The 13,203-nt window shown below is 39.0% G+C and overlaps 1 protein-coding gene across 2 annotated transcripts in view; it reads left to right on the top strand.

Annotated features, from left to right (window-relative positions):
• The window catches only part of RAVER2 (ribonucleoprotein, PTB binding 2), a 79,784-nt gene extending 67,844 nt beyond the window's left edge, over positions 1–11,940 (top strand). For both annotated transcript variants that reach the window (XM_008265122.4, XM_008265121.4), the window contains one exon: positions 10,967–11,940. In XM_008265122.4, the coding sequence (XP_008263344.3) occupies positions 10,967–11,113 (147 nt within the window). In that variant the 3' untranslated portion in view covers positions 11,114–11,940. The remainder of the gene's footprint in view (positions 1–10,966) is intronic.
• The last annotated feature ends 1,263 nt before the right edge of the window (positions 11,941–13,203 follow it).

Raw genomic sequence — 13,203 nt, 5'->3', positions numbered from 1 at the left:
TGGTGCACTGTGCTGATCCGAAGCCAGGAGCCAGGTGCTTCTCCTGATCTACCATGTGGGTGCAGGGCCCAAGGACCTGGGCCATCCTCCACTGCACTCCCGGGCCACAGCAGAGAGCTGGACTGGAAGATGAGCAACCGGGACTACAACCCGGTGTGCCAGTGCCGCAGGCGGAGGATTAGCCTATTGAGCCGCTGCGCCGGCTTAAAAATTGTATCTTTATAATAGCAAATTATTTGAGAATAAGGTTTTAAATTTTTTCCATTAACAAGATTTATAAGCAAAAGTTTAAAATATATTCAGAGAATTAAACCACATCTAAGATACTAGAAGTACGAGAACAATGTTTCACTAACTAGAGAAGATCAATAAAAGGGGGGAGGGCAGGCGCTGTGGCTCACTTGGCTCACTTCTGCCTTTGGCACTGGCATCCTATATGGGCACTAGGTTCTAGTCTGGTTGCTCCTCTTCAGTCCAGCTCTCTGTTGTGGCCTGGGAGGGCAGTGGAGGATGGCCTAAGTTCTTGGGCCCTGCACCCGCATGGGAGACCAGGAAGAAGCACGTGGCTCCTGGCTTCAGATCGGCACAGCGCTGGCCGTGGCAGCCATTTGGGGAGTCAACCAACGGAAGGAAGACCTTTCTCTCTGACTATCTCTCTCTCTCTCTCTCACTGTCTATAACTCTGTCAAATAAAAAAATATATATATTAAAAAAATAATAAAGGGGCTGGTGCTATGGCATAATAGACTAAGCCTCTGCCTGCGGTGCTGACATCCAAAATGGGCATTGGTTCATGTCCTGGCTGCTCCTCTTCCAATTCAGCTCTCTGTTTATGGCCTAGGAAAGCAGTGGAAGATGGCCCAAAATGGTCTTGCACCCAAATGGGAGACAAGGAGGAAGCTCCTGGCTACGGATCAGCCCAGCTCCAGCTATTGTGGCCATTTGGGGAGTGAACCAGTGGATGAAAGACATTTCTGTCTGTCTCAGCCTCTCAAATAAATAAAATCTTTAAAAAAAATCAAGTAGAAATTCTGGATTTGAAAAATACAATAAATTGTAAAATTTGCTAGAGCATAGCAGCAGATTTGAACAGGTATAACAGTCAACAAACATGACATATGGGCAATTTAGATCATTCTCTCTTCTGTTTCTCAGAATAAAGAAAAATGAACCAAATGTAGGTGGGAATGTGGAAAAAGTGGAATCCTTACACATCTCTGAAGAGAGTATAACATGGTGCAACTGCTTTGGAAAACAGTCTGGCAGTTCCTTAAAATGTTAAAATATGAGTTAGAATTACCTTTACCCAGGAATTTTATTCCTAGTTATATAACCAAGAGAATTGAAAAGATGCCCACACACAAAATTGTACACGAATTTTTTTGGAGCAGCATTATTCATAATAGTAAAACAAGGTGGGGGCCGGCGCCGTGGCTCACTTGGTTAATCCTCCACCTGCGGTGCCGGCATCCCATATGGGCACTGGGTTCTAGTCCCAGTTGCTGCTCTTCCAGTCCAGCTCTCTGCTGTGGCCTGGGAAGGCAGTGGAGGATGGTCCAAGTTCTTGGGCCCTGCACGTGCACGGGAAACCAGTAGAAACACCTGGCTCCTGGCTTCGGATCAGCGCAGTGCCGGCCGTGGTGGCCATTTGTGGAGTGAATCGACGGAAGGAAGACCTTTCTCTCTCTTTCTCTCTCTCTCTCACTGTCTATAACTCTACCTGTCAAATAAAAAAAATATAGTAATACAAGGTAATAACCAAAGTGAATAAAACACTTTTCAGCCATATGAAAGAATGAAATGTTGACCCATGCTTTAACATAGATGAACCTTGAAAATAATATTCTAATAAGTGAGAAAGGTCACAGACTTAATGATCCCATTTGTATGGGATTTCCAGGATAGATCCATAGAAAAGTAAAAGTAGATCGTGGTCACTGGGAACTAAAGGAAATGGAAGTTCAGAAATGACTTTTGACAGGCAGAGTGGACAGAGAAAGAGAGAGAAAGGTCTTCTTTTTGCCGTTGGTTCACCCTCCAATGGCCGCCGCGGCTGGCGCGCTGCAGCCGGTGCACCGCACTGATCCAAAGGCAGGAGCCAGGTGCTTCTCCTGGTCTCCCATGGGGTGCAGGGCCCAAGCACTTGGGCCATCCTCACTGCACTGGCCACAGCAGAGAGCTGGCCTGGAAGAGGGGCAACCAGGACAGAATCCGGCACCCCAACCAGGACTAGAATCCGGTGTGCCGGCGCCGCAAGGCGGAGGATTAGCCTAGTGAGCTGTGGCGCCGGCCCAGAAATGAGTCTTAACAGGTACAGGATTTCTTTTTGAAGTGACACTGTGGTGGTAGACAATCCTGTGAGTGCCTGAGACGCTGAAAGTACCTATCATTCCAGATATAGATCTAATTACAAATGAGCTTTAAATGTGCTACCCCTCTCTTTTCTCTAAGCAATTAACTAGAGTTGCCATTGAGTGCAGTTACCAGTTCTCTCCAAAACTGCATGCCTTAAATATTTGAACTATGATTGAGAAAACATAATATAGTTATTAAGAATTTCCTAATAATACTCTAGCAGTGATAATATTATAGTTAGCTATACAATCATCTTAATTTTTATAAATCTTAGAAATTTTAGATTCTGGAGCTAGAGATAAGTTAGTTTTTCTGTGTCACATGGTTCAGAAAAACCTTTGAATCAAAATATTAAACACTTAAATCTAACATCTAATCTCAAAAACATTCCTCTCTCTTCCCCCTTTAGTAAAGTAGTAAAATAGATCAAAGTAAATACTTTTCAATTTGCCATAGCCAATAGTTTTAATAATGTAAGGAATAGTTTAAGAGGCATTTCAGCTGTTTGATATGACCATTTAAATTGTGATTTAACTTTTCATTGTGATTTTGATACTTTGACTTGCTACCTGGCAGTCATCTGGTATGCTGAATATCAGTACTATCTCCTTGCATGTTGTAATTTTAGGTTATCCTGGTTAAAAGGATCTTTCCTGCCAGTAAACTCTCTATCCCAAGGAATCAACCACAGATTATCTGATGAGGTGGTGTGAAGAGATAAGAGAAATAAAAAGGGAACAAAAAGGCCTAGAAAATCTAGGTCCGTTCATACTACAGAGCCTAATGCTGCCACCTTGTGGCTAATTAATACAGACAGACTTGTCCCAGAGTACATTATTTAATGAATGAGTATTGTGTAGATTCTGGTTTGGACCATGATAGATCAGAATCTTGTGACAGCTAACCATATCAGCTATTTATTTAAGCCTAAACCTACTTAAACAGTGCTTGTGGGAACACAGGTTATCTCATGTTAACCTTAATGATAACCTGGAAGTACTTTTGAAAAATTGATTTTGGTAAAAAAACAGAATTAAAGCAGGTTTTTCAGAAACATTAAAAATTATCTTACTTAAATAAGGATTAGAAGCCAGATTGGTCTTTTAAATATTCAAAATACCAGTGAAAAAATACATATATGGAAATCTGAAGACAGTTTTGAATTGCTATTCTGACAGTCTAATTTTTTAGAGGATTTTAATGTGCTTAATCTTTACCCTTGATCTTAGCCAAAAGGCTGAGAAGTGATAATGTGCTTAATCTTTAATAAGTGTTTCAGCATATTAAATTGAAGGTATATTCACACAGTGGTGTGTCCACTGGAACTTGTGAGGCAATTAGTTTTTTTTTTTTTTTTTAATGGCAAGATAACATATTTTGGGGGATGACTCATTCAGTCCAAGGGTAGGACTTACCATTATTCATGAGGAAAGTCATGTAGTTGATAGGCAGAAATGAATATGAAAATTGAAAACATCAATGCATGTATATATGAGGGAGATATTTATTGCATATATCATCTCACAAATTGAAACTTTTTTTTTAAATAAGGAAATGTTCAATGTAGAAAAGACAATCAATCAGTTTCTAAAGGTGTGGAATCTAAAAGCTGCACTCAAGGCTATAAGAAAACAGTTACCAGCAGGTTACACCGCAAGTCACTGTGGTACAGCAGATCAAGCCACTGCTTGGCTCAAGTCCTGGCTGCTCCACTTCCAATTCAGCTTCCTGCTAATGCACATGGGAGGCAGCTGATGATGGCTCAAGTAGTCTAGCTCTTGCCACCTATGTAGGAAACCCAGGTAGAGATCCTGGTTTTTAGCCTGACACAGCCTCATCTATTGCAGGTATTTGGGGAGTGAACCAGCAGATGGAAGATGTGTCTGTCTCCTCCATCTCTTTGCTGTTCTGCCTTTCAAATGCATCTTGAGAGAGGCAGGGAGAGATAACACTAGGAATTTGAGATTTCAGAGGAACTAGTGCAGTTGTTAATTTTAGGTTCTCCAATCACCTAACTTTACTTAAAGAGACAATACATAAAAGGTGAAGTGGTGCTAAAGGTGAAGGTGAGACTAAGGAGTCCTAAATAGCCGCAGAATTTTTTAAAAACAAGTTTTATTTTGTATTTAGAGGACTACATGCTAACTGATTATATCTTTTCAGAGGAGTAATAATGATAAATATCTTTAGTTGTACTGGTTGCAGATGAGCCTAACAAAATTCACTATGGACATTAACTTATCCCAAAGGAATCTCCATGAGGGGTATTTAAAATTCCACTTTCCAAATTCATAAAATGAGCATTTAAAATTCATTCCCAATTTAATTGTTCCGGGCTTAAAAATTGAGCTTGAGATATATGCAGCCAAAAAATAAAATTGTGACATTCTCTTTCTGCTTTCACTTGGCAGTATGTAGGATAAACAAAAGTTAGTCTACATCTATAGGAAGATAGAAATATTTGCTTTAGTATATGAAAGAAAATGTGATTAAAAATTTAAAAAGTAGCAACTTGCATGGATAGAGAATGGATTTCCTAGTAAGTCTGTACAAAAGCTTGAATTTGGCATACAGCAGTGAAAAAGGCAATTTTAAGTTCTACCAAGAGAGTGCAAGTGCTGAAGAAATAAGCACAGCAATCTTTGCTTTTCCAAGCAAGTACTGGTCAGATAAGGATGGACAGTTCTGCAGTACTGGCTGAAGGAACTGGAGTGCATGCTTCAAAAATAGTCTTTGAAAAGTATTCCACCAGTTTTTATTGAATGCCTACTATGTGACAAGTACTGCCCTCGGCAGTAGGGATATGGCAGTGAACAAAATAGATAAAAATCATTATAATATAAATTACCTTCATGGAGAAGTAGGAAATAAAGAAAAAAATTAGGTAAAATGAATAGTGCTAGCTCCAGAGAGAATATAAATCAGGATGGATGCCCAACAGGAAGGCTTTATACTTTAAATATACCAATGAAGGGCTTGTTTTGAAATTGTTTCTTGGGCAAGGACCAGAAGTTTAGGGAGTGTGCCAAATAAACGTCTGTGCAAAATGCATTCTGGGGAGTGAAAACAGCAAGTTAAATACACTGAAGCAAAAATATGCTTAAAGCAGAAAAGGAGTGAGCTAAATGGAAGAAAAGAGGTGAAATTACATTGAGGGGGGAAAAGTAGTATGCAGAGACAAAGACTTTTTAGATGTGTAAGATAAAAAGTTAGTGGAATATTTTGAGTAGAGGGATAATAGACTCTACTTACAGTTTAACAGGACACCTCTGGCTGTCACCTTAAACAATAAATGTAAAATGTAGCAAGATCTGTTAAAGTGTTGGGTATAATCCAAGTAAAAATGTTGCTAACTTGAATCAGGCTAGAAGAATCGAAGGTAGTGCGAAGTGGCTGTTTTTTTTTTTTTTTTTTTTTTTTGTTTTTTTTTTTTTTCCGGAAGGTAGATTCAATAGGATATACTGAGCTTGAGAGGAGACAAAGAAGAGTCTAAGGTTTTTAGCCTAGAGAAATAGGATTGTCATTGGTAAGACTGAGTGGAGCAGGTTTTAGAGAGTAAGAGTAGGGATTCAGTTTTGGATATACTTTTAAAATGCCCAAGTAGAGATGTTATGCTGTTGGTGTTCATTATGCAAGTCTGGAGGTAGAGGGAGGGTACGAACAGAGGTACACATTAGAGAACCATTGTATTCCTGTAAGTCACTATATATTGGATGACTTCACCAAGTAAATGGGCAATAAAGGGACCAGGGGTTGGTCCCTGTACATGTCAGGGCTTTAATTTTGTTTTCTCAATGAAGTAGAAAGCAAGTCATCAGTTCAGAATGTAGGTAAAAAGGGTTTTATTGTTGGAAGTACAGAACAGAGCCACTGAATGGACACTGTCCACAGGATGATTTCTGGTCATGCTAAAGGAAAATCTTGCTGAAGATTGGAGTCCTCTGAATATGAATATTTTTTTGGCAGTGTACACCCTGAAAGGGGTTAGTGACTCCTTATGGAAGTGAGGCTTACTAGGGATTAAACCATTGTGTAGAATTTCGATTAGAATGCTCTCCAGAATTCTTCAGACTATGATAGGACTTAAACTTCCAATTGAACATACAGATCCCAGTGCAAACTCTGCAACTGTGGCAGTTTACTTTCTGAATTCGCTACTTTCTTTGTTCTGAACATTAAATGATATATAAACAGACTATCATTTCCCATTCAATAGTCTTCATACAGAAAACTAGTATTTTTGATTAGATTATATCAAAGTTCGTTTCTCTTGGTAATGTGGGCTGTAATGACATCTCATTTCCTGTTATTTAATATTTCTCTGTTCTCATCTCCTAGATCTTAGTTGGTTCTCATTGTCAGTGCTGTAGTACCACTGGGAAGTCATTTGAATGAAAGAATCTAATAAATTTCCTGCCTGGCTTCTAAGAATAAAGATGCTATAGAAGGAGTGGAAAATTCAGGTTGTTGCTTTGCCTTATGCCAGGCCTAAAACAATGGTTTGAATACTACATAGCAGGAAGTATCAGGAAAGGAAGTGAGGTGAACAAGAGAATTCTAAAGGCCAGTGAGGTGTTTGCTTCCCTTTCCCTTTGGAAAATCTCATTTGTAGAATGGATAGTGATTTTATGAGAGGAAGAAAACTGTTAAGAACAAGTATATTTTGCCTGAAGGGTCTGTTTGTGGTTGAGGTTCAGTATGCAGTAAGATCACCAAGCAATGATGGGACTCAAGGAGATGGCAGCTGGGAAGGATAGAGGCTTCATAGTGGGAGGAGAGGGCCTGGTGAGCAGGCTGAAATTTTGTAGGCAGCCATTTTCTCAGACTGAGTTACTTGCCCCCATCCACTCGGCTTCAAGAGCTGTCAACTGATGACCACCTGCTTCTCTCCACAGATGACCTCAGCATAAACCTCAGGTATATTTTACTATTAGGAAACATTCTAGACAGAGAGAGTCAAGGCAGAATTCTTTGCTGATCAGTTTCATCTTAAACAGCATTCCTTTAAACTGACTTCTTATGAAGAAGGCATTTATTGTACTGTCACAATAGTTATCACCACACTGAAGTAAAGTACTGAAATGGAGTTCTGATTTTTAGTCTCTGGCATTGCTTTTAACATGGTGGAGAACTGACTAGTGTTGTCTGTGAGGAATTATCACAGACTTAACATCTGCTTCCTCTGGGGTTGGCACCAGTATAAAAATTGTGTCCAGTGGTAGTTCACAAACAGTTGCCATTTTCAGTTGTAATGTGAGACTGCTCTTGTGCGTTACTGGAAGCTTTCCTTACCAGTCATTTCTACATTCTTGTAGAGTGAGTTATGTAATTCTGCTTCAAAACTTTTATTGCACTCGGTATTTGCAAAAGCAAAAACTACAGAGCTTTTGAGAGATCACAGGTTGTGCTACAAGATTTGATGTACTGACTGTTGTGACCTTTATGAGGAATATTATTCTCCCAGATCAGAATCTCTGGGATGGAGCCTGGAAATTAATTTTTAAACATTTTTAAATTTTGGTTTAATATGTGATATTTGCACATTTTTATGGGGTATAGTGCAGTATTCCAACATACATACTCAGCATAAGATAATCATAACAGACATTAACCTATTTCTTTATCATTGTGTTTGGAACCTTACCAGCTCCTCTCTTCTAGTTCATTTTACAGAATATAATGTATCATTGTAAAACCATAGTCATTCCACTGTGTCTTTATTAGTTTTTTTTTTTTTTTTTTTTGGGTCTGGATGATCTGTCCTTAGGTGAAAGTGGGCTGTTGAAGTCCCCTGTTATTATTATTTTCCCCTTTAAATCTAATACTTGTCTTTTAAAATTGGGTGCTCTGGCTTTAAGAGCGGTACATTTATTCATTCTGTCTTACTGAATTGATCCCTTGTTTATTAGTGCACTCTTGTCTCTAAGACAAAAAGTGTAAAAGGAGACATAGACTGTCACTATATAATGATCAAGGGACCAAATCAATCAGATATGATGACTATGAAGTTTAGCTGTCATGCTCACTTTTGGTTTCTGTTTGCATGGGATAACTTTTCCCATCTTTTTACTTTTCAGTCTGTGTGCATCTTTACTGGTGAAGTATTTTTCTCGTAGGCAACATATCACTGGGCTGTTTTTTACTTTATTTGAAAGGTAGAGGAAGAGAGAGGGCTCTTCATTCCCTTGTTCATTCCCCAAATGGCTACAATGGCCAGGACTAGTCCAGGCCGAAGCCAGGTGCCGGAACTCTATGCATGTTTCCTACATGGGTGCAGTGGCTCAAGCACTTGGGTCATCTGCTTTCTCAGCTGGATGAAAGTGAAACAGCTGGGACATCCCCTACCTAAATGGGATGCTGTTGTTGCAGACAGCAGCTTAATCTGTGCCACAACACTGACCCCTTGGGTCTTGTTTTTTAAAATTATTCAGTTAATCTATGTACATTCAAAATTAATGTTGGTAAGTAATGACTTAGTCCATTCATTTTTAAAAAAATCTTTTGAATATCCTTGTTTTCTAGTGGTCTTTATGATTTCTTGTGTTTATAGTTTACATAATGGTAGTTATCTTTTTTACCTGTATTTAGGACTATCTTAAGCATCTTTTTTTAAGGTCAGACTGGTGGTGATGAATTTCTTCAGATTTTGATTGTTTGGGCAAGTCTTTATTTTTCCTTCATTTATGAAAGGTATCTTCACTGGGTTAAGTATTGCTGGTTGGTATTTTCTTTTTCTTTTATAACTTGGAATATATTATACAGATCCTCCTGTCCTATAAGGTTTCTGTAAAAAAAAATCTTCATCTAATGGAGATTCCCTTAAAAGTGACTTGGCAGATCTTTGTGGCACTCTTGAGGTTTTGTGACATGTCCTAATGAGGATCTTTTCTGGTCATGTCTATTTGGGGTACTATGGGCCTCTTGTACTGGAATGTCCATATCTTTCTCTAGATTGGGGAATTGTTTTGTTGTTACTTCATTGAATAGGTTTTATGGCCTCTACTCCTCTTCAGAAGAGTGCTCAATTTTGAGCTTCTTTTTTTTTTTTTTTTTTTTTTTTGACAGGTAGAGTTATAGACAGAGAGAAAGGGCTTCCTTCCGTTGGTTTACCCCCCAAATGGCTGCTACGGCCAGCACTGTGCTGATCCAAAGCCAGGAGCCGGGTGCTTCCTCCTGGTCTCCCATGGGGTGCAGGGACCCAAGCACTTGGGCCATCCTCCACTGCACTCCCGGGCCACAGCAAAGAGCTGGGCTGGAAGAGGAGCAACCGGGACTAGAACCTGGGGTGCCAGTGCCACAGGCAGAGGATTATTGAAGTCAGCCATGGTGCCAGCCTAATGATGCACCAGAGGTCTTGGAAGCTACCTGCATTCTTTTTTTCCCCCTTTCCTCTACTCTGAGTGGGATATTTCAGAAGACTTGTCTTCAAGTTTAGATATTCCTCTTGATCTAGTCTGATGTTGAGGCTTTCAGCTGTATCTTATTTTTCCTTTTTTACTTTGTTCTTCATTTCTAAGATTTTAGTTTGGTTCATTTTTCTCTCTGAACTTCTCATTAACATGCATTGATTTCCCAGTTGTGTCTGTATTCTCTTTGTATCTCTGAGCATCCTTTGTCATTGGTTTTGAATTCTTCATCGGGCATTTTGTCATTCTCCTTTGTTGGAGTCTGATGCCAAATAAAGCGTTATTATGTTCCTTTTGGAGCATCATATTGCCTTTTTCTTACTTGTGCCTATGATAATTTTACTCATTTTGTAGGTCATTTATTTCTGTCACTAAAAGGATAGCTTGCATGGATGGGAGGCCTTTGCCTGGAAAAATGTCTTTGGGTATTGGTTTGGTAGCTACTTTGCCTTTAGTTCCCACTGGATACTGATGTTTCCGTCTTTCTCTAATCCGTGGCAGCAGTGGCAAGGGTGTGTGAGTCCTAGTTCCAGCACCCAGGTTCTTAGTGCCAGGCGTGAGTCTGGATGCACAGTTGCCCATATCCTCCAGAGCTGGGACAGGCTTGGGGAGGGAGCCTTGACATGTCCAGTCAGGACTCGACCCAGTGCCCCTATGGGATGCCGGGACGCCTGCACTGCAGGCAGTGACTTTACCCATTATGCCACAGTGCTGGCCCCTAAAGTTTTTATCTCTACCAGTGTCATTATTTTCTTCAATGTCACTTAGCAGCCTTATACCACCTAGTTTAGTCTCTCACCACGCCTTTTACTAAGCAGACATAACATCTGATTTGATGTGCAGCTTGGTTTCTCAGCCACTCCCCTTCCCCAGTGGGAATGCTAATAGTTGATATTAAGATTCTTATTTGGTGGTACTTACCTAGGTGTACACAGCTGAAGTAGCTGTGGTGCTGTTATTTTCTTTACTCCAAAATGTGTGGGTTTGAGGTTAGAAACTGGTGTTTTGCAAAAGTTCCACAAGTAATTGATAGAGAAATTTAAAAATCCAGTTTAACAAAGGAGTTTGTATAGCTTTGATATTAATCCTATTCTGTATTTACATGAACCTGAAATGAAATGCTTTTGTAGTTCTTATAAGTAGCTTTAATGAATAAGCTGATTTTGATTGAATTTAATGTGAACTGTGGTTTTCTTTTCTCATAGGCACCCCATTTAAGACATGAAAAGCGAGGCTCATCCTATCTCATGTCTGGCCCAGAAGGTGGTCCAGGGGAATTTGGAGACCAGCGTCGTCGGGGCTCAGGAGCGTATTACATGGAAACCTACTTTAAAAAGAAGCGAGTGTACTGAGTTAAGCTCTCTCCTTATAACCTAAGGTTCTTGCAGTATCTTTGTTGTTCATCGCTGCCTTAAACTTCATTCAGACTAGCCATATCCTTTAAATACGGGTTTATGATTTCCCAGAAGTAACTGTGTTGTGCAGCAGGCAGAATTGCCAAATAAAAAATTAAGTAGCAATAAGAAAAGATCTCAGATGAGGACGTTTTCCACTAGAATTAGATGCATCTTAATCAGTGTGAAATTAACTTGCAATCCATTGGAGAAACTAACAATGTTCCAATATTCCATGTTGTAGGACTGAGAATAATTTTGACACCATATAAAAAAGTTCGAAGCAATAAATGGGATAAGTCTTGTTTCCTAAACCTTTAGAATGAGTTTCTTACTAGCCAGTGGGCATTTCAATTTACTTTCCCTAGAAGTAATTTCATTTAGAGATTTTAAAAAGATTTTCCTAGAACTACATGGGTGCAAGTACCAAATTTGGTGATGGTAATGTTATAAAGATGTTCCACATGCAAACTCAGTTATACTCCCACACGAGTCACTTAATATTAAACCCAACAATAGTGATCGTAACGTCCAAGGTATACACTGCTACAAGGCTTTACTTTTAAGATTTATTTACCATTTATACCTTTTATGAAAAAGTAGCTTTGGTGATCTAACCTAACAGGGGTTGGCAGACTACACCTGGGGCCATATTTGGTCCACCACCTGTCTTTGTGCTGCTTGCAAGCTAAGAATGTTGTTTACATTTTTAGAAAACTTACAACATGAAATTTCTATGAAGTTCAAATTTCAGTATCCACAAATAAAAGTTTTATTAAAACCCAGCCATGCTCATTCATTTCTGTATTGTCTGCGGCTGCTTTTGTGCTGTAATGGTAGAGCTGAGTAGCTTCAACTGGGACCATATGGCCTGCAAAGCCTCAAATATTTACTATCTGGCCCTTTTGAGATGAAGTTTGCTGACCCCTGATGTAATGGCTCTCATTAGGGAATTTTTTATTTCACCTAAACAAAGACCTTTGAGACAGTCTTGCAAGTGGCAAGGAACATAGGTTTCTTTGCCTCATCTTGTAGTACATACTAGTGATCTGATTACTAAGACAGGGCCTATTTTGATCATCAAATGCTCTATTTCCACAATATAGTGAAGCAGTCAGTACTGCCCTTTCTGAAGGAGTCTTATGGAGTAAATATTTATAAACATTTTGAGCTAATAAGCTATACCTCTCAGTCTCTGCTTTGTCTCTGATTCTTTGGTAGTATGTTAGGCTGAAAAAATATCAGCTATTTAACCCAATTTACTTCTGAATTTGTTTTTATTACATACAACTTTTGACATCACTGTTTCCTGAAGGCCTTGGTGTTAAATGCATGAGAAACCTTTTGCCATCTAGAAATTTGTTTGTTCATTGTTATTTGATTGTAATTGATGAAGTTTGGGATCTCAGTGATTCTAGTCTTTTTGAAATCAGATTATTAAATATCATTTTGGGAACTTTTTGTTTTTGAGTATGATATAGATATCCTGTTTTTTTAAGAGATGAAGTAAAAAATTGGTACATGTTGTATGCTTTGTAAAAAATTTTACTTGGTCTAATTTATTGCCTATACTAGCTCGTGTTGGAAAATAACAGCTAGAAAGTTAAACTAAGCTAATTTCTAAGTAGTACTACCTATAAATAACTAATCAAGAGTAGGCATCACTCAGTTATACAGCAGATGACTAGTGGCTTCTCCATGCCCTGTACTTCTTCTCATTTAGCCTCTTCAGTGCTTGGTTACACCACTACTATAATACAACCTGAGGAAAGGGAGGATGGTGACTTTTACATCAGAGCTGCAAAGACAAAGCAGGAAGAGGTTGAAAAAGCTAAAACAAAGATGTTTTGGATTATAGCACATGTGAATTTGCCATCCACACTTGGCCTGTGCCCATTTTCATTGGACATTTACAGAGAAGTGCAACTCAAGTGGTGTTAGTAATAAAGACCATTACCACCACCACCACCCCAAACTATGTTATTTTTCTATGTAAGTGAATTGTTTGAAATGCTTTGAAAATCTTAATATTAAAAGGCATATGCATG

This window comes from Oryctolagus cuniculus, chromosome 7 (genome assembly GCF_964237555.1).
Source record: "Oryctolagus cuniculus chromosome 7, mOryCun1.1, whole genome shotgun sequence".
Classification (NCBI taxonomy): Eukaryota; Metazoa; Chordata; class Mammalia; order Lagomorpha; family Leporidae; genus Oryctolagus; species Oryctolagus cuniculus.
Note: the sequence above shows the minus strand (reverse complement) of the source record. Positions and strands in the feature narration are given on the sequence as shown.